This window comes from Phascolarctos cinereus, unplaced genomic scaffold, assembly GCF_003287225.1.
Source record: "Phascolarctos cinereus isolate Bilbo 61053 unplaced genomic scaffold, phaCin_HiC Scaffold_5;HRSCAF=322, whole genome shotgun sequence".
NCBI classification, from domain to species: Eukaryota; Metazoa; Chordata; class Mammalia; order Diprotodontia; family Phascolarctidae; genus Phascolarctos; species Phascolarctos cinereus.
In genome coordinates, this window is record NW_027555958.1 from 209,003,747 (window position 1) to 209,026,108 (window position 22,362).

General features: G+C 36.1%; 1 protein-coding gene across 1 annotated transcript in view; it reads left to right on the forward strand.

The window, feature by feature from the left end:
- Positions 1–1,707: 1,707 nt before the first annotated feature.
- KHDRBS2 (KH RNA binding domain containing, signal transduction associated 2) overlaps positions 1,708–22,362 on the forward strand; it is a 796,104-nt gene continuing 775,449 nt past the window's right edge. Inside the window, exon 1 of the mRNA XM_078155302.1 lies at positions 1,708–2,171. Within this exon, the coding sequence (XP_078011428.1) occupies positions 2,081–2,171 (91 nt within the window). The 5' untranslated portion in view covers positions 1,708–2,080. The remainder of the gene's footprint in view (positions 2,172–22,362) is intronic.

The following is a 22,362-nucleotide window of genomic DNA, read 5'->3' on the forward strand; positions in this document are numbered from 1 at the left end:
AGGTAGCAGTCATATCTGTTATACCTTCTTCATAAGTCTGTGAGGTTGAAAAGAACATAAATTTGAAGGTGTTCTAGCACTTTTAATGTTATAAAATAAAATTTATTCCAATTGTTATGAAGAGAGAATAGATATTTAGGCAGTATGTTTTTTTTCAAGGTTTATAGTGTATTATATTATATGGTGTATATAGTATTGCATTACATAGTATATATAGTATTATTATTTGTTTTTGTACATGGAACAAAAGGGCTTTGAAATCCAACGGGAACAACATATTACAAATATTAGTCATTTTAAAAATGAATTAATTCAATTCTAATCATATATATTTTACTGTCGATAGCCTGAAAATGGAAATAATAGCTGACATTTATTTAGCACTAGAAATAATTATCTCAATTCATCCTTACAGCTACCCTGAGAAGCAATTTGTATTATTTACCCATTTTGCTGATGAGGAAATAGGTTCAGGAAGGTTATGTGACTTTTTGGAAGGATGGAAAGAATGGAGGAAGGAAGGAAAGAAAAAAAGAAGAAAGGAGGGAAAGAAGGAAGGAAAGAATGGAAGAAGTGAGGAAGGGGATTGCAGAGAAATGTTTATGGGAGTGAAGTCACCCCAATAACATTATATGGATCATTTAATAACAAATTAAATGGACAGAATAATTTTGCATGTGCATTCAATATTACTTAGGCTGTTGTGCAAATGGAACTCATGCTTTGTGAACCACTATTCCAGTAGTACAGATGACCCTGGAGCTCTGAAGCCTCTTAGCTCTGGAGCATAGAAAGATTGTAACTGGGACAGCATTGGGCTATTGTCAAATGCTCTGTCCTCTTAGAAGAACGGAAAGGCAAACATAAAAACTGCTGGGTTCTGTAACCCTTTCTTGAATTCTTTTTGAATTCCTTCCTGAACTGTTTAGCCAAGTACTTGAATTTATAGCGTCTAGATTAAGTGAAGGAAAGGGGAAAAAATCAACAAAAGAAACCAAAACCCTGCTCTGTTTATTGTACTCTAGAGGACTGTCACACATTAATGCCCTTAAGTCCCTGGAGATTTATTTATTTTACTTTATTATTTTTTTTATGTGTGTTTCAGTGAAGTTCCTACGTATATCTAAATAATACCTTTCTTAAGCCGTCGTCCTTATGTTTCCAGGTTTTGAGATTATGTGTGTGTTTGAGGTGGGGGGGGCGCCTGGTTTTTAATTATTTTACATTTCCAAAAGGCATTTACTATAGAAGACACTTGTTCTCTTAGAGACATGGATGAAGTCGAATCAGCCTTCGAGAGACTTTCTATAGCCATAGTGCCTACTCCATCCAGACCTTATCTACTTTTCATCACTATTCCCCCCCCCCCTTTCTCCAGCTTCTGGTCCCAGCATCCTATCTGGGTAGGGCCAGAATCCTTCTCTCTGTCAGCAGCGGTCAAGGTGGAAGATACCTAGAGCTCCCCTAATAGAAATCGTAAGGCTCACTAGGCAGACAGGGCAGGTCTTGGTCGCAAAAAAGCTGCTTTTGCTCTGCCCTGCCGGACTCCCTCCCCCGCCAGCCGCCGCTCTGGTCTGCCCGTCAGGCGGTCAGTCTAAGCTATCAGCCCAATCGCGGCACCAGAACCTTCTTTGGGTTCTCCGCCTCCCCGGGCGCCGTGGCCAATGAGCAGTCCGAAGAGGTGGGGTGGGGGGGACCCCTTCCTCCCGCCTCTCTAGTTAAGGCCGCTGCAATTAGACGGAGCTCAAAAAGAGAACGAGGGGAGAGCTAGAGGGGTCTGTGTCTGTGCGGGGCAGCGGCGGCGGCGGGAGAAGGTAGTGCACAGCCAGCCGGACAGCTGCATGGACCAGTGAGAGCCCCTGCGACTAGCTCCGCGCCAAAGGCTAGGAGGCGGCAGCAGTGGCAGTAGCGGCAGCGGCGGCGGCGGCGGCGGCGGCCGTGGAGGAGGAGGCGGCTGAGCGGGAGGACGGCGAGGAGGAGGAAGAGGAGAAGGAGGAGGGCAGAGGAGTCAGGCGCCACTGCCATTTGAGCAGCGCCTTTCCAGCTTTTGCGCGCTGACCGCCGTGCCGGAGTGCCCGCTATGGAACAGGAGAAATATCTGCCTGAGCTGATGGCAGAAAAAGATAGCTTGGATCCATCCTTCGTGCACGCAACGCGCCTCCTGGCCGAAGGTAGGTAAGACTCCAGTCTGGCGCGTGATGGGCAGGCATTGGCTGGCTGGCTGGCTGGCTCCTGCCTGGCTGGTGTGGTGTTAGGGAAGTGAACTTGGGGAAGGAGACCTATCTCCCGGCCACCCAGGCACTGGCTTGCCTAACATCCTAGGCAGATAAGAGTCTGGGCTTGGGAGCATGCAGATGTTTCCCCGCCCTCTTCTTCTTCCTCTGCGTTTACATTTTAAATTGGGACTCAACCCATGAGAGAAAGCTACCGACCCGTAAGGATAATGGGTAAGGAGGATTCTGATAAGGGTTCAAGGATTGGCAGGGGAAAAAGCCGAAAGTGGAAAGGCGGTCTGCAGAGATCAAGGCACTTGGGGAGTGAGGGAGATAGATAGATGATCACTTGGGAAGTCATTTATGTTGCCGGTAGGATTCCACCCCTGATCCTTAACGAACCTCGTCGCCACCGACCAGCATTTCCGCAACATTTTGGAAGGGATCTGATGTCCTTTAAGCCAATCAGACAGTCTTTTCAATAGCTGATCTAAGTCATATTACTAAGTAAGCCAGATGAGACCACCCGTGTATATGTATTTACATGTCAGGAAGCATAAGATGGGATGCTGGTAAATCTATTTCAAGGGTGATGATTAGGCTCTGGGCAAGACGTACCCAGGCACAGTTTCACCAATTGAACAGCTGTTTTACAAAGTATGCGTTTTCTTTTGTGAACCTATAACGTAAAAGACATTACATTCCTAGGGATACATGAGGAGTCTTCCTCAAGGAAGGCTCTTGTATGTTGTTAAGATTAAAGAAATGGATAAATTTAGTTTCAAATAATGCTCTTCAACTACAACTTAAAAACAACACGGCAATTAGGACTAGTTGTGATCAATATATTTTAAAGCAACTACAATGGGGAGAGGGGGTGTTCATCAATTAGTAATTTCTTAATTATCAAATTAGCCAGAATGCAGTTATGTAGCTTGGGCTGCTGTGGGCTAATGTACATTAAAATAAGTGAAAAAAATGTTTTTTTTAATAAAACATGAAACTTCATTTATTTTGTTTGTATAGATAGTTTATATAGAAAAAAATTTACATTCTACTATTTCATACACGGTTAATCCTGATTTTCAATGCATTTATATTACATTATAAATATATAGATGAAAGTTTGATTAATGCTTGTACTTTCAAAAGTTAAAAAAAGCTATTTCCCTTCTTTACACTTTTTCTATATAAGAAAATTACTAAAGACATTTTTAAACTGTTAGTATGCACAATTTAAGTAATTTAATTGATTGAAGAACTTAATCTGTGAGAAGAATTTGGAAGAGGGAATGGTTTCCACAATCTTGATTTTTGAATGAAATGTTAAATGAAAGTTGAAAAATCAGTTATTTTTGTCCTCTTTTCCTCTCCTATTTAAAAGAATAAGAAAAAAGCATAAACAAGAACATGAGAAAGTACCATTAAAGAAATTTAGGGGTTTTTTTAAGACAGTTAACAAATAAGGTGATGAAAAACTCATGATCGTATCCATTAAATAGAGTACACTTTGACATATAGAATCATCTTAGCTGTCCGTATCCTGTCCATTTGTTGTAATCGTTTTCTTTGATTTATAAACTCAGTTTTAGTCTGATCTGCTAATTAAGAATTCTCTTTGGGACAATGGACCTTATGATTAATAATCAGTTTAAAAAATCACTTGAGTTTGAGAGTTTATAAGAGAAACACTAAAGGTAGCTGATATAGTTCTACTGTGCCTGGTAAGACAATCAAAATACTTAGTGTACTTTATTAGGAATATTCAGCCTACTGGGGACACATCCTATTTTCCCATGTAATTTAATCTTCTCCCAGCAGGGGGAGGCATCCACTGCTTCTCCAAAGGAGTGGGAGGGGGGAGGGGGGAAAGCATTGGGAAAAATTACCAAAAGGAAGAAGCAAAAGAGTGAGGCCCAATTCAAATTCATATTGTGGAGGAAATGGGTAGAGAGTAAGATTTCTTCTGGATTTCTCAACTTTTTGTCAATGTACATGACACATGTGTATGTACAAATATACATATTTATGTAAAATGAATGAATGACATTGTGGTATACTCTGAGTTTACCTAGTGACAAATATAGATGAATATTAAAAAAGGACTAAGGTGAACTATCTTTGGAATCTATAGGGAATGTTAGTAAAGACTTCACACTATATACCTCAACTTATCCTACACAACACCATCTGTCAAACTTTCTGGAGATAATTTCAGTCCTTTATATAATAATCATAATTCATAAATGTGACAAGTTGCTAGTAAAAGTGGCATAGGCAAAATAATTCTACTTTCTTACTGTAAAAACAAAACAAAACAAAACACAATGGTTTTCAATGAGCAGGAAAGTAAGCTTCAGTGTTTATTTCAGTGTCTTGTTGGTAGACATGTAATAGTGAGAGCAATAAAAATGATGCAGAAGATCTGTTTCTCAAAATGTTTTTCTTGGATCCAGGTGTTAGGTGGGGGGAGGGGTGCAATGGTTACTTCAGTTTATTGTATAATATAGTTTATAATTGAATAATGGCAGTCTATTGACAAATGATGACTGTTCTTATTTATTAGAGTTAAGATAGTCCATGGAGTTAAAATTGCCATGACTGTTTTTCCTTACATTAATTGTGGGATATTGACACCAGAGAGAATACTCACAAAACTCTTGGAGCGACACAAACATTTCACAAATTTAGCCAATATCTAGAACCAATTTTACATATTTTGTTTTTTAAAGTTTAATGTTTTATTATTTGTTTTCTTTAGAGAAATGATGGCTTACAGTATTCTCATTTGACTTAAACATTTTTGTTGTTGTATGTAGATTATTTTTACATTGTTTTAGAAGATGACTTTGAAAGGATCAAAAAATGGCAATACAGCATCGCTCTAGTTGGCCCTACTAGAATGCTGAGTTTCCTTGTTTGTTAAGATTATTCAGTTTCCTTATCTGGAGTTTCATATACTTGTGAGATAGCAGGTCTGGATAAAAAGAAGAAAAGAAAAGAAATGCAGGCAGTACAAACTGCTATAAGACTATTGAAATAGAATAGCTAGCTCTTGCATGAGAGCTGGATCTTGAAGAATGTTTATGATTTTAATTGGCAAGGATATATGTGAGAGCATATCATTCTAGACATAAGAAACTTCATAACAGACATATAAAGATGAAAAAAAGCCTTAATTATAACAGGTGGTCAATGGGTAAGTTTCCTGAATATGAGTTAAAACTGAAAATGTAAATTGCAGACATATTGCAAGGAGTTTGAAATAACAGAAATTGGAGTCAAGACTTTATTTCTTTGTCAAGGAGGAGCCGTTGAAATTTTTTTAAAAGATCAGATTGGCATATTAGAAAGATTAATCTGTGTTATGTAAGATGAATTAGAAAGGCACAAATGAGAGGTTCATGATCATTTAAAGGATTATTGCCAAAAACAAAGGAGGATAACTATTATCAAAATAGGTGATCGTGGTGATGGTAATATATGAGGCAAAGTCTTAGAAGTAGACACTGAAGGAATGTTTCACTTGTCAAAACTGGTTTATTCTTATATATCTATTTTAGTTGGTAGTATCAAATCTACAAGAGGAAGGCTTACTCAAAATGGCAAGTTTCATTGGCCAGCACATGGTATAGAAGATGCAGTTATTCAAATGTTAACAGAGATAATTGTATACCAACAATTTGCTCAATGCAAATAATGAATTAATTTTGCAGATATATTAATTGGGCTCATACCTTAGCTCCTATCCCCCACCACACAATTTTCCCAAAAAATACTATGAAATAGAGTGGGCAAAAATGTATCTCAAAGGTATGTATATTTAAAGTTTTATGATTATATTGAATATATGTATATATACATGTATATGCATGCACATATATACATATGTTATATGTGTGTATATATATATGTATATTTGGATTATGTAAGTGTGTATGTATCTATTTATAATAGTGCAAATATATTGTTGAATCCGTTCTTACAAGTCAAGGGTAAAGTGAATTTTTTTTCCTGTTTGACTGAGTATATGTTTCAATAAAATATAAACTTCATCAAAGCAGGGCCTGTTTTGCTTTGAATCTCCAGATTCCGCACATTAGTCAATGTTTGTGAAAGGAGTTGAAATGAATTGTGTTTCTTATAAGCACCAGATGTTATTTATGATTTCTATGAGCAAAGCAGCACCTTGCCAGGGTGCTGAAGATAGAAGGAGGTATAATATAGTTCTTTCCCTCAAGATGTTTGCTGTCTAGTTGTAAAGACTAGAATATACTCAAAGACTCCAATGAATCTGTAATCTCATTGATTTATAATTTCCATCCAATGTTATTAAAAACAAACCATCCATATCTGTCTATACTATGCAACTTTTATCCTTGGCCTCCCAAAATTTTACCATAAAGGGTCCACTCAATATGTTGGAGCCTTCCTTACCCTTCCCAATATCAAAAGGGTGCTAGTGGAATGATCTGACTGTCTACTTGTCTCAGTGAGGAATTCCAACAGGAATATAAAGAGAGATGACAATATTAGAAGTATACAAAGGCTAAGTTGATAGAGAACTGGACTTGGAATTAAGCAGACCTGTGTTCAAGTCCCATATTAGACACTTACCATTTGTGTCATGAAAGATAAGTTTCTTATCTTCTCAAAGAATCAGAGAATTCTCTGAAACTATAAATTGATCAAAGAAGTCCTTTACAAACAAAATTGTAGATCCTTGTATGCATGGACATAAATAACAATATGATGCCTTAGCACAAATAATTACTCTTATCTAGAATGCACTTCCTTTTCACCTTTACCTCTTGGAATCTCTGGCTTCCTACATGACACACTCTGGTGCCACCTTCTTGATGAGGTCTTTCCTGATGCCCCATTTGTTAATGTTGTCTCCTTCTTGAAATTACCTTGTAATTCTTTGCATTTACTTATCCTTATATGTATTATATGATTTCATTAGAAATAAGCTTCTTGGTGACAAAACCCACATTATTTCAGCCTTAGTTTTAGTAGTACCTTGCAAGTGTGTGACATTTAAAGCTTATCACCTGGTTGTTGAATTTTGTTGAAGATGTGAATTTGGGAAGTGAAATGAATGGTAAAAATGATGAGATCTACAGGGACAGCAAATTCCTTCACAATATAGTGTAATGGAATGAATACTGGATATGAAGATAGGAAATGAGTTTGACACATATACCTGTGTGACAGAAAGTAGTGACAGTGACTGGGCTTTGGAGGTAGGGATGATATGTATTTATAAGGGGTTTGATAATTATATTGATAAGAAAAAATTAAAATCGACAAGAAGGAGCTATATTTCAAATTACCAAATATGGACATACACAGATTCAGGTATTTTTAAAGTAGAAAATATAAATAAAAAATTTCAATCCAGCAACCACAATAAAGACCTAATGATGGTAGCATATTGTAGTAAGTTCTAGAAGAGATATGAAACTTTAATAAGTTACCAGTCCTATCCTCGCTGAGCTTATGATGCAGTAAGGGAAAAAAGATGTCACATACCTATCCATATGTATATAAATATAGCATGGCTTACATTTTAAATGTATAGTAGAAATAATAAAGTGCATTACAGTACAGAACAAAGTTCCACATGAAATATGAGGAGAAAGGTTATTAGAACAGGAAATATAAGGGAATATTTTGGTGAAGGGACATTTGAATTTGTATAGTGAAATGGAAAGGTTGCTTTAATCTTTACTATCATGTTTACTAACTATATGATCTTGGGCAAGTCATTTAGTCTTCTTGGGATTCAATTTTCTTATTTACAACATGGATAGTTAGAGTAGATGCTAAGTACCTTTCTAGTATTAAAGCTGTAGTGCTATGAATGCATCAGTATCCAAAAAAGAAAGAGAGACAATGAAGTGAAAACCATTCAAAGGATAAGGAAAGCATAAGCAAAGGCACAGGCTAGGAAAACTTAGGATTTTTTTGAGAATAATCATATTTTCTTGGAGTACAGAAAGAACAGAGACATATAAACAACAAAAACAAATTGTTGGTGAAGAAATGGAGAAAATGGGTGCTGACAAGCTACATATTGACTGGTACAAAAGAGAAAGAGGGAGATGGAGAGGTACCTGAGGAAAGTTGAGGGAGCACACTTTGGATAGCCTTAATCTTCTTAATGAAGTAAGTCATATGCTTTATATATTAGGAAGTGGAGGGTTGGGGGCCTTAGGGGATAATAAAATGTTTCAATAAATAGCTAAGAAGAATGTGATAACAAGTTGATTATTCTATGTTAGAAGTATTTGTAAAAGGATTTAAGATAAAATAAAGGTGAAGAATATGTTTAATATAAATTAATGGGAATAGTCAAACAATCAAAGGTCATGGATAAAAGAATTGTAGTTTTAGAATAGGAAGAGGAAAGATGGACATCATCTAGTTCAACTAGTTAATTTTTGTATGGGGAAACTGAGGCCAAGTGTTTTCCTAGGTAACACAAGAAAAAAAAAGCAACAGATTCAGGATATGAATCTGGGTCATCTGACTACAAATCTAATATTGTTTCTGCTACATTACTCTACTCCTTATTTGAATGTGAAATTTCATAGTTCAAGATTTTGAAACAAATGGAGTTCTGAGAGATGGTGAGTTATAAGGCATAATATAAGAAATGACATAGTCCCTGTCCTCAAGAAAATTACAGTCCAGGCAGGATAGAATTAGAAAATATACTTCTGTTATAAGGCAAGAATTATTGTTGGGTGTTCTAAGACAATGCTTGGCTAGAGTGGCAAATAAGACTTCTCTTTGACATGCAGGAGTTTTAGTATTGAAAACAGCAGTGCAATAGTGAGGGGATTTAAGAGAGAACAGAAGTTGCTGGATTTGGGTGTGCAAGAATTACACACAAAATGTAACAGTTATATTTTAGGTGAAGTGGCATATGTTAAATGGTGGTTCAGGGGCAGCCAAATGTCTAATTGGACATTTTCAAAACTTTTGGGGACTTTGTAGCATAAGGATTATGTTCCAAAGATACATTCCAAAGTTAGTATTTTTTTTTTTGGCAGAGTAAAAACTATATGTGGTCAGTAATGGGGATTTTTTGGGAATTAGGAGTGACTAGATTGGAAATAGGAAGAGATAAATGCCATATCAAGAGTAATCTACTTTCTGTAGCAATGTTAAATCAGAAGCAAGAGTTGAATTTTAAAGTAAATTTATCGGTATTAATAATAGGTGCCCTTCAAAACCCCTATGGAATCCCTAGAAGCTGAGTTAGTAATAGAAGCCTCTTTGCTTTCAAGGAACAAAGCAATATAATTGAATTAAATTAAACAAACAAACAAACAAACAAACATTTAGTTAGTGTCTACTATGTTGAAGGAAGGCATTGTCCAAGAGATAGGGATGTAAAAGTCCTCAGTCAAACTGAGACCTGTTAAAGACCTTAGCTCGAAAGGGCTAAGGTCCACAGTGCATCTTGGGCTATTGAGACCAGTGACTTTGCACAGCACTTTCTTTTTCTTTCTTTCTTTCTTTCTTTCTTTCTTTCTTTCTTTCTTTCTTTCTTTCTTTCTTTCTGTCTGTCTGTCTTTCTTTCTTTCCTTCTTTCTTTCTTTCTTTCTTTCTTTCTCTTCCTTCCTTCCTTCTTTTCTTTCTTTCTTCCTTCCTTCTTTTCTCTCTTTCTCTCTTTCTTTTTTCTTCCTTTCTTTTTTCTTCTTTCTCTTTCTTTCTTCTTCCTTTCTTTTTTCTTCTTTCTCTTTCTTTCTTTCTTCCTTTCTTTTTTCTTCTTTCTCTTTCTTTCTTTCTTTCTTCCTTTCTTTCTTTCTTTCTTTCTTTCTTTCTTTCTTTCTTTCTTTCTTTCTTTCTTTCTTTCTTTCTTCTTTCTCTTCCTTCCTTCCTTCCTTCCTTCCTTCCTTCCTTCCTTCCTTCCTTCCTTTCTTTCTTTCTTTCTTTCTTTCTTTCTTTCTTTCTTTCTTTCTTTCTCTTCCTTCCTTCCTTCCTTCTTTTCTTTCTTCCTTCCTTCCTTCTTTTCTCTCTTTCTCTCTTTCTTTCTTTTTTCTTCCTTTCTTTTTTCTTCTTTCTCTTTCTTTCTTCTTCCTTTCTTTCTTCTTTCTCTTTCTTTCTTTTTTCTTCCTTTCTTTTTTCTCCTTTCTCTTTCTTTCTTTCTTCCTTTCTTTTTTCTTCTTTCTCTTTCTTTCTTTCTTTCTTTCTTTCTTTCTTTCTTTCTTTCTTTCTTTCTTCTTTCTTTCTCTTCCTTCCTTCCTTCCTTCCTTCCTTCCTTCCTTCCTTCTTTTTTTTCTTCCTTCCTTCCTTCTTTTCTCTTTCTCTCTTTCTCTCTTTTTTCTTCCTTTCTTTTTTCTTCTTTCTCTTTCTTTCTTCTTTCTTTTTTCTTCTTTCTCTTTCTTTCTTTTTTCTTCCTTTCTTTTTTCTCCTTTCTCTTTCTTTCTTCTTTCTTTTTTCTTCTTTCTCTTTCTTTTTTCTTCCTTTCTTTTTTCTCCTTTCTCTTTCTTTCTTTCTTTCTTTCTTTCTTTCTTTCTTTCTTTCTTTCTTTCTTTCTTTCTTTCTTTGTTCCTTTCTTTCTTTCTGCCTTCCTCTCCCTCTCTGTCTCTGTATCTCTCTCTCTCCCCAAAGAAAATGTGAATTTTAATCTCTGAAACTCTTTTTTTTCCTCTTAAATACCAGCCTTAACCCCAAATTACTCTGGCTCTCTTTCATTGTCCAATTGTAGGTCCCAGGCCAAGCCCTAATTCATCATTGTTTGGGCCCAGATTGGCTAAGCATGAATGCAAATAGCAATTGTTTCTGTTTTCACCAGAAACTCTGAGGATCTTCTCCTCCCAGATCTATTTTAAGAGGCCATTCTTTGCCTCATCTCTTAGTAAGCCTTACTCACTGAATAAGTCTCAACTCAGTCAAACTGAGACCTGTTAAAGACCTTAGCTTAAAAAGGCCAAGGTGCCCCACCGCATCTGGGACCATCTACAGTTGTCCTGATCCATGTCTGGCCATTGGATCCAGATGTCTCTGGAGGGGAAAGTGAGGCTGGTGACTTTGCACAGCCCTCCCTGCCTTAAATCTAATTCACTTGCATGTCCATGGCATCACCTCCCTGACATCATATTCATCTTCGAGAATGAAGGACAAATAGTAACCTCTGTGAGCAAAAGATAAAGATAAAAAATGAAACAGGTCCTGACAGCAAGGAGTTTGCCTTGTAAAGTATGGACTATAGTATAGTATGGATGAATAGCAAGTTCGATGAACAAATAATAAATCAGTTCCTCTGGAACATAAAATGAATAATGACTAACATCATATAAGTATGGAAAGGTAAATAAAGGCCATACTGTAAAGGCCTGTAAATATTTGGTTGATGAGGTTGCATTTTCATACTGGAGGTAAGATGAACCATTGAAATTTTTTGAGATAGATAGTGATATGATTAAACCAGTGCCTTAAGAACAGTTATTTAGCCAAATCACTCCCCAAAGAAACTAAAGCTATCTATAGTCATATTGCCATTGATTAGAGAAATGCAAATCAAAACAACTCTGAGTTACCATATCATACTTATCAGATTGGCTAACATGACAAAACAGGACAATGATAAACGTTGGAGAAGATGTGGGAAAATTGGAACACTAATACATTGTTGATGTAGTTGTGAAATGATCCAACCATTTTGGAGAGAAATTTGGAACTATGCCCAAAGGGTTATAAAACTGGGCATACCCTATGATCCTGCAATACCACTACTAGGTCTGTATCCCAAAGAGTTCATGAAAATGGGAAAAGGACCCACATGTACAAAAATAATTATAGCCGCTCTTTCTGTGGTGGCAAAGAATAGAAAATTGAGAGGCTGCCTATTGGGTAATGGCTGAGCAAGTTGTGGTATAGAGATATAATGGACAATGAACATGGAAGAAATGGAGATGAGGAAAACAGAAGGGATGAGTGAAGGGTAAGTTCCAGTAAGGTTAAATGGGGGATGGTTTGAAGAGCACTAGTAGTAGAGGAGTTGGCCTAGGAAAGGAGAATTCAAAGATTTGAGAAAATGAGAGAAAATAACAAATGATTCAGTGAGTTTTGAGGGGTGAAGTAAGGAAGAAGTTAGAATTAATCACAGATATCTCTATATTCTCAGTAAAACAAGAGATGAGACTATCAGCTAAGAGAGATGGGGAAGCAGGTATTAACAGGGGTTGAAGAGAGAAGAGAAGGTTTAAAACAGCTACTGTGAGACATGTTAGTAAAGAATCAATCAGGGAAGAATAAACAGTTTGTCTGCACCAGTGAGGGTCCAGTTGAGATTAGATAACATCAATTTCTAGTTAACCTAGTTGTCATGGTTATAGATTTCCCTAGCAACATTCGACAGAACAAGAATAGGAGAAGAAGGCACTGTTATTGGGATAAACCTATTTTGGAGTTTGGAATGATGTGACTAGCAATAGTATGGGGGGAAAGGCATTTAAGAGTAGAGGATAGTGTTTGATTGAATTTGTTAACTATAGGATCTAAATTGTGAATAGAAAAGAATGAGGCAAAAGTCAAGATTATTGGAAGAAGGAGAATTGTTGGAAGGAAAGGATGTTATAGTGAGATTAAGTGTTATGGCAGCGGCACAGTTATGTGTAATATTAGCCCAAACTGGGACCATGCATGTGGGTGGCTGAAAAAGATGTAAGTCAGTGGAGTCGATGAAATGGGAGATGAGTTTTCTAAGAGGTTATCAAAATTTACTGTGAAGTACAGATAAAAATATGGACACAAGTATATAAGTTTGTAATAATAGAGAATTTTGGAAGCGTAAGATTGTAGCAATAGCATAGTAACATGGCATTTTAGGATTTAAGCAAAGACCTTTCATGTGAGTGGAGCATGTGGAGTCAAGATATAAGTTATGGGAGTTGATAAACTAGAAGATGAGTTTTCTGAATGGATATCAAGAGTATGATAAAGACCCCAATGTGGATGATAGCACTTGTGGAGAATCAGAAGATTGTGAACTAAGGATTTAAGTGGAGGATGGTATATGAATGAAGCAAGGATAACAGATTTAGTGATGTCAGATGGCATGAAGCTTAAAGCAGGGAAAGTTGCTGAGGGATAGTGACACAAAAGTAGTCTGGAATTCATAATTAGGAGCAAGGAACACAATTGCTATTTCTCTTGACCTATAATATCTGTGGGCAACAGAAAAGGAACCTCTAATTCTGGAAACTTAGGTAAAAGACTTAGAAAGTGTGACCTAGAATATTTTTTGTTTGTTCATTTTCCTCTTGGGTACATGCATTTCCTCAAGCTGCAATCTCAGGCAGAAGTCTCTTTTCAGAATGGTTACTGGTAGACTATCCAGGTACTCAGCAGTGTTGTTGTGGTCATACTGTTTGTCTGCAAGCCAATTTAAGCACTCATTAGCATTAACCTTCCAGCTGGGATTGGTCATTGCTGAAGCAAAAAAGTTAGGATCTTCTATCAGTTACTACCTTTAAATAGTTCATGAAAATAAAGAAATATTTCATTTCATTAAAGATAGGCAGTGGGATTCTTAAAATAAATTTTTCTTTTCTTTATTATGAATGTACCAATCATTAACAAAAATATTTCAATAAATGAAGCAAAAGGATTGCATAAGAAACAATTTCTAGGTGCAGGGTTTTTTTTTTTTTTAGTGCTGGTTTCCTTTAGCAAAAGAAAAGAAATGCATGGAAAGTCACATGTTCATTAACTTTAGTTCTATTTGAAAATGGGTATTCATAGTGTTTATTTGACAAATTAACAACAAAATTACTCTGTGTCCCATTCTGCACTTTCTTTGTCTGAACTGCCTAATAATCCTATATAGCAAAGTAGTGATTTCCTCACATAAAAAGTAGGAGATAGTGACTTTAACTTTGTTTGCTTTAAGATATTCTGACCACATGTGGACCACATGGTTTTATAGTTATTTTCTGCATATCTGTTCAACAAGAAAAAAGAGGTTTTTTAGAGACAGAACTGATATTGCCACCCTGAGCAAAAACAGATGCAACTGTTGATGGCCAGCTTATTGACATTAGCACTACATCTGCATCTGAAGAATAACCTATCTTTATCTTCAGAGATATATTGGTTGTCAGTACTGTCACAATACAGAACCTTGACGTAATTTTTCTGAAGTTGTCTGAGTGTATAAGTGGCTGGTGACTTTGCACTTATCCTTAAAGTGAAAGTATCAAACCACCATCATGTTTGTAAGTGAATATGTACCAATCATGCCAGCACTAATAAGGGAAAAGAAGATTCCACACTCATCTAGAGATGGTTCATTGTATCAGTGCTGAAATCTGAGAGGACAATTATCTTGCGAGATTGTATATATAGATTGTAATTAATGCATTATATGGGATTTGGATGTGTAGTTTTCATGGCCTTTTAATTTCTTTTTTGTGTGTGGCACAGAAGATAGGATGAATGGTTTCTGAAGTAAAGTTTATAAGATCATGGAATATCACTAAGAAGATCTAGAGTCCTTAGAGAGACAGAGTTGTATTAAAGGTCAAATTTTGAATCAACCTACGGTCAAATCCTGCCTCTGAAATATATTAAGTAGATGAGCAAGAAAAGTTTCAGTACCCCAAATTAATTCATGAAGGATAATAAACTTGAGAGGAGTCGCTCATTCACAGCTATAGTAGTTTCTGTGTTGAGTGCCTTAAATGAATAAAATCACATACTTACCCACTATACCTCCCTTCTTCCTTGTCAGAAAGGAGAGGAGAGATTGAAAAGGCCAAAAAAAATTCTGGAGTAGTTTTTATCCAATCTTGCCTGGATGAAGAGGAGTGGACTAGAGGATTGCTAGAGGATCCATCCATCTTGTGATATTATCAATCCTTCATTTAGTTATTGGCTGCTACAATTTATTTCCACTACTAGAAAACTAGAAATTATGTGTCTGCCTTTGTGTGTATTTCAGGAATTTATCCAAAAAATGTGGATCCAGTATTCTGTGCATCTTGTGCCAGTGACAGTTAGTCACTGTAATGAATACAGTTGTCTCAGGTGGAATTTATTAAATGTAATGAGCCTTCCCATGATTTCCATGAAAATTCTAAACTATTCCAAAGACAATGATGATACTACCAGGAAAATAATAAGTAAATATTGTGCCACAATTCTTCAGGGAAATATGTCTGACTCATGATTCCCAGATAAATATTAGCCATGGACTACAAACTAAATCAACAGGAATAAATTAATTAAATTGTACTTTTAAAAAATCTATAACATGCTCAAGGTAGTGTTTTAAAAGGTAGATGTTCAAAGACAAAAATGAGATAGTCTTTGCCTTCAAAAGACTGACATTTTAATGGAAGTAATTATATTTAACTTCCAGTGGAGATGGGATAATACAATGTTCAGAAAGCAAAATGATTAGGGTTGTGAGAAATCTGAGAACCATCAAATAATTCAACTAACATCCCTGATATAGATCATTCCCAAATCTATATATGTAGTCATTTTCTAGCGCCTGGGTTCAAATTCCATATCTTTGACTGGCATATAGACCTCTTTGCCCGGAAGTCCCACTGATAGCTCAAATTCAACATATGCAAAGTAAAATTTATTATTTTCTTTTCCTTCTAATGGTCCTAGTTCCATAAGAGATACTACAATTCTTCTAGTATCTTAGGATAACTTTGGAATCATCCTTCTGCCTCTACTTTCATTCCACTCCTCATATTCAATCAGTTGTTAATCTTGTTGATTCTACTGCTACAACATCTCCCTCATCCTTTTCCTTCTCTGAACTCACAGTATAATGATCCTAGGACATACTTAGCTTAATCTCATCTGGATTATTGCATGGTATTTTAATTGTTATCCATCTGACTAGTGTCTCTCTTCTCTAATCCATTGTTCATCTTAAACTCATTGTTCTCAAAGCACAGGTTTGATCATGTCAGTCCTTTCCTCAAGAAGCTTCAGTGATTATCCAAAGCCTTTCACAGACTGGTTGTACTGAGGTTTCACATTATAGTTTGATTACACATTATTACTTCCGATGTACTTTACATTTCCATTGAACTAGGATATTTGTTTTTCTCTCTATGTGACATTCTTTCTTCTGCCACCCTGATTTTGCATAATTTGTTGTCTTGCCTGAAATTCCTTCCCTCCTCACCTCTGACCCATGTAATCCTAACTCCCTTCAAATCTCACTATCTCATCCAAGAAGATGTGCCTTATTGTCCCAGTTCCTAGTGCCTTCTCCATCAAAGTCACTTTTTTACTTTGTATATATCCTATATTAACATATATCCAACAGTGTTTCCACTTGATAGACTACAAGCTTCTTGAAATCAGCCACTGTCTTATCTTTGTATCTTCACCCTTAGGGCACATGCCAGTGTCTGACACATAGAAGGTATTTAATAAGTACTTATGTGCTTAAAGCATTAGCACAAGCTAAAATCCATTAAATTATAACCACCATACCTTATGAAAATGAAACATAAATTGATGTTCTTTTCATTTGCCGTGTTTTTACTATTATATCTTTCAGGTCACCTTTCTTTACCTTTATATTCAGAAACATACACTCACACCTCCCCCACACAAAGCATATTTACAGTGATATATTATATTTCAGGGATATAATAATAACATTTGTTAAAATTCAAAAATTTGTCACACAATTCATTTGCCATTGCAGTACACGGTCTGAAGAATAATGTTATGTTGTGAGGCCATTTTACCTACTAATCACAACTATATGGTAGCAGTCATTACTTGTAGCAGGCTAAAGGTGGTTTTCCAATTTATACTGGTACTCTTTCCACTGGAGGAGATAATTTATTATTACTCCAAAGGTACTTCTAATTTTCCAAATTCTTGCACCAATTCTCTGTGCTCTGTTGCCCAAGCATGACATGGAAGTGACCCTGAAATTTTGATCATTTTGCTAGGAAAGCACAAACTTTGTGAAGTTCTTTGAAAGTAGAAAGACTTCAGGTACTTTTAATACTCATCTCAACATTCAAAAGGTGTCATACTTCACAAAGGGTGGATACTTGGGTCGGGAGGGAAGAAGAGAGAAAATTTGGAGCCCAAAGTTTCAAAAACAAATGTTAAAAAATTGTTTTCACATGCAACTAAGAAATAAGATCTACAGGCAATGACATATAGAAATCTATCCTCCCCTATAGAAAAATTGAAGGGGAAGGGGAAAAGAAAAGGGTGGAGATAGAAGGGAGGGCAGATTAGGGGAAGGGGTATTCAGAATGAACACCATCTTGGGGTAGGGATAGGGACAAATTGGGGACAAAATTTGAAACTCAAAATCTTGTGGAAGTGAATGTAGAAAACTAAAAATAAATATTTTAAGAAAAAACAAAAACAAAAAAGGGTGCATACTTCACAAGACTTCACCTTCTCATTAGCAGTCCTTCAATGGACAACATATGTTCTTAGCAAAGGTATCTACTAAAAAAGACATAATGAGAAGAGTAGCTACTAAATATCCCCACCTATTGACCTGGCTTACATCCACACAAACACTTATAATATCCATAACAGTGAGTACAAACTTAGAGTACAGTATTAGTGAGACATACATGTAGGAAATATGTGGTCAACATAGTATATGTGTTACTGCATGTCCCAAAAGTCCTTTCTATTTTCACGGTATCCTCATACAAATTCTCCCAGAATGAATCACTGAAGGTGGCTGGCTCAGATGAGTCCCCAGTGTTTCCTCTTCTTTGTAGCCCAACTCTTGATTGCCAAGGATGACTCTCTCTGAATAATAGCCAACTCTCTTTTCTGCTGCCAGAAGTCCTATTCCTTAAGCTACTTCTGGCCTTAAATGAATACCTCTTCATATCCCTATCAATTTCAGTTGTGTATCTTTACTTCCTGCTAGATCCTTTGTGTTTTCAGAGAGTTATCTTCACTAGATTAGGCTTAGGATGTTCAATTTTTCAGCCAACATAAATTTTAAAAAATGTATTTTATTTCTATATTTGGTTTTACATCACCTGTGGTTCCCAATGTATCCCACTCTTCTCTGCCTCCCTCCCTCCCTCTCTCTCTCTGTCTTGATTTATAATAAAGAATTAAAAGGAGGAGAAAAAGAGTGATTCAGCAAAATTAACAAAAATATTGAAAATGTATAACATTATATGCAGTGTTCCTAGTACATTTGCAGATACAATGGTGGAGAGATGCCTTCTCTTCCCTCTATTTGGGGCCAATCTTAGTTATGATTTTGAAGCATTTGGTTTCAATTATTTTATTATTTTTTTTTTCATTTACATTGTATTAATCACTGTGTATATAGTTAGATTTCACATTCATAATTCTGCATCAGTTCATGTAAATTTACAGTAATTTTCAAAGACCTTCTGATGAAGTGCTAGATTGAAATTAGCATTAGAAAAAGATGTATACTCAAGATTACTCACACACTTAAATGAGGCTTCGGTTAGTGAAATTAGAAAAAAAAAAGATGGCATATCCAGTCATACAGTTTATTTTATTTTCCTGTGGTCTGATTTTAGTGAAATCAAGATTAAAATACATGAGTTTTCTGGGAGACGTGTGATGACTATCCCAAGGTGTGAATGTGTGTGTGCATCTCTGCATGTATGTGTGTGTGTTTGAGGGAACTGACAGATGACTTTCTTCCTAGAAGGTAAATAACATTATTCCTGCTTCATCCTCCTGAGAAAATTGAAAAGGGGAAGTGGATAAGTGGACATGAAACTAATCTTAAGAAGTCTTTCCCAATAGGGTTTCCAAATGCATAGACCCTCACAATAATGTTGTTTTAGATCGAGCTGAGTTAGAATATGTTAGCTGTCTGATAACAGCCTGCCACATTACAAATCTCCACTTGCAAGGTTATACAAGGTGCCTTTAGAAAAAGCTAAATGAATTACCTGAAATAGTATGTTTGTATTCAAAAGGAAATAGCTGGTAGTTTGGAAGTGACAGTCTTTTCTTTTGGTTTCAAAAGGTCCATTGCCATGGTTTACCATTTCATTTGCTTCTAGGAACTGAATGTCTGCACTGAAAAGGTGAATAGAAGATATTCTTAATTGAGAAAGAAGGTAACAGAAAAGAATCTGTGTGAATTATTCACAAGGTCCCTAGTTTTACTATTGCAACATTCATAGATTTTCAGGTTGGTTAAGCTAAAAGCATTTGAAAGTGATGATCCTTAGTTAACTCTTTTTTCCTTTTTTTCTCTCAGCCCATTTCACTCAATTTTCCTTTTCTGTTTGTAAGATCAATAGAACATTTGTTTTTGTGCTGGCAGGGACCTTACATGTCATGTAGTTCAGCCCCCTAATTTCATGATTGTGGAAATGTGGGTCCAGAGAAATGAACTGACTTTCCCAAAGTGACACAAGTAGTAAATGATGGAGCTGGGATTTCAATCTGGATCCTCTGATTTTAAATCCCATCAACTATAGGCCAGGTCTTCTCATATTACCCCCTCCCTTAATCCAGAACTCTCTTCACTATACTATAGCACATTTATTGCCTTTTTTTAATAAAATTTGGGGAAATCAATTATTTTACAGTAAGTAATTTCCTTTGGAAAAAAATGAACAAAAACCTCTACCTATATCTCTATCTTCTTTTTTTTTTTGGCTTTTAGGCAATTGGGTTTAAGTGACTTTCCCAAGGTCACATAGCTAGTAAGTGTCAAGTGTTGGGTGTGAGGCCAGATTTGAACTCAGGTCCTCCTGACTTCAGGGCTGGTGCTCTATCCACTGCGCCACCTAGCTGCCCCTCTATCTTCCTTCTTGAGGAAGGAGCCTCAGAAGACTCCTTTGAGGATTCCTTCTGAGGCCCCCTGTCTGTTTTCCAAGGTGAGAATTAATTTGATGAAATGAATGAAAGAAGTCAACTGTCCCTCTGATCAAGGCCCTTCCTTTCTTCAGTTTATGTGTTCATTTTTGAAGTGACCTTCTGGAGGCAAAGTTGTTGCTACCTCAAATGAAGTTATTAGTCACATTTATTAGTATGATATATGATAGACAGAACTACTCCAAATAAATGATTTTTAAGATAATTATTGATTTATTATAGACCTTTTCTCAAAGTTTTCTAATTTTAGACCTTTTTTCCTAATTTAGTATAGTTTTCTTGAAGTTTTCTAATCGGTTATAGACCTTTTAAACTATATTAATTAATTTAATTAATTTATAATTAATTTATTATAGACCCATAGGCCTTTTCTTTTTCTTAAATATAAATTTATTTATTTTTAGTTTTCAACAATCGCTTCCACAAGTTTTTGAGTTCCAAATTTTCACCCCACCTACCCCTCCGCCACCCCAAGATGTCATGCATTCTGAATATCCCTTCTCCTACTCTGTCCTCTCTTCTATCTCTCTCCCCTTCTCTTATCCCCTTCCCCTTCTATTTTCCTGTAGGGCAGGATAGACTTCTCTACCCCATTTCCTGTATTTCTTACTTCCCAGTCGATTGTGAAAACATTTTTTCAAAACATATGTTTTTAAAACTTTAGGTTTCAAATTTTCTCTCTTCCTCCCTCCCCACCCACCCTCATTGAAAAGGCAAGCAACTCAATATAGTTTGTACATGTGCAGTTATGCAAAATACATCAATAGTAGACATGTGAAAAACTAACTCTATTTCCCTTAATCATATCCTGCCCTCCCATTTATTCTATTCTTTCTTTTGACCCTGTCCCTCCTCAGAAGTATTTACTTCTACTTACCCCCTTTACCAATCTGCCCTCCTCTCTGTCATCTCCCTGCCCTCTTGTCCCCTTCTCCCCCTATTTTCCTGTAGGGTAACACAGATTTCCATACCCAATTGAATGCACATATGTTATTCCCTCCTTAAGCTAAATCCTATGAGAATAAGATTCACTCATTCCCTCTCACCTTCCCCAGTTTCCCCTCCACTGTAAGAGACTTTTCTGTTTTTTTATGAGATAATTTACCCCATTCTACCTCTCCCTTTCTTCTTCTCTGAGTATCATCCTCTTTCATTCCTTAATTTTATTCTCCAGATAGGACCCCTTAATCTTCAACTTACCCTGTGCCCTCTATCTATCTATCCATCTATATATACATACATATAATTTTTTTCCTTCAACTACCCTAATACTGACAAAGGTCTCATGAGTATAAATATCATCCTTCCATGCAGGAATGTAAACAGTTCAATCTTAATAAGTCTCTTCTGGTTTCTCTTTCCTGTTTACCTCTTCATGTTTCACTTGAGTCCTGTATTTGAAAGAAAGTCAAATTTTCTATTCAGCTCTGGTGTTTTCATCAAGAATCCTTGAAAGTCCTCTATTTCACTGAATGACCATTTTTTCCCCTGAAGGATTATACTCAGTTTTGCTGGGTAGGTAATTCTTGGTTGTAATCCTATCTCCTTTGCCCTGAAGAATATCATATTCCATGCCTTCTGGTTCTTTAATGTAGAAGCTGCTAAATCTTATGTTATCCTGATTATGTTTCCAGAGTACTTGAATTGTCTCCTTCTGGCGACGTGTAATATTTTCTCCTTGACCTGGAACTCTGGAATTTGGCTATAATATTCCTAGGAGTTTTCCTTTGGGGATCTCTTTCAGGAGGAGATCTGTGGATTCTTTCAATTTCTATTTTGCCCTCTGGTTCTAATATATCAGGGCAGTTTTCCTTGATAATTTCTTGAAAGATGATGTCTAGGTTCTCTTTTTGGTCATGGCTTTCAGATAGTCCAGTAATTTTTAAATTCTCTCTCCTGGATCTATTTTCCAGGTCAGTTGTTTTTCTAATGAGATATTTCTCATTGTTCTCTAATTTTTCATTCTTTTGGATTTGTTTTACAATGCCTTGATTTTTCATAGAGTCACTAGCTTCCAATTGCTCTATTCTAATTTTTAAGGAAGTATGTTCTTCAGTAATCTTTTGGACTTCCTTTTCCATTTGGCCAATTTTTATTTTCTGGGCATTTTTTTCCTCATTGGCTTTTTGGACCTCTTTTGCCATTTGTGTTAGGCTATTTTTTAAGGTGTTATTTTCTTCAGTATTTTTTGGGGTCTCCTTTAGCATCACTCTCAGTTTTTCCTCTACTTCCCTTACTTGCCTCTCAAGATCCCTTTTAAGCTCTTCCAATGCCTGGGACTGAT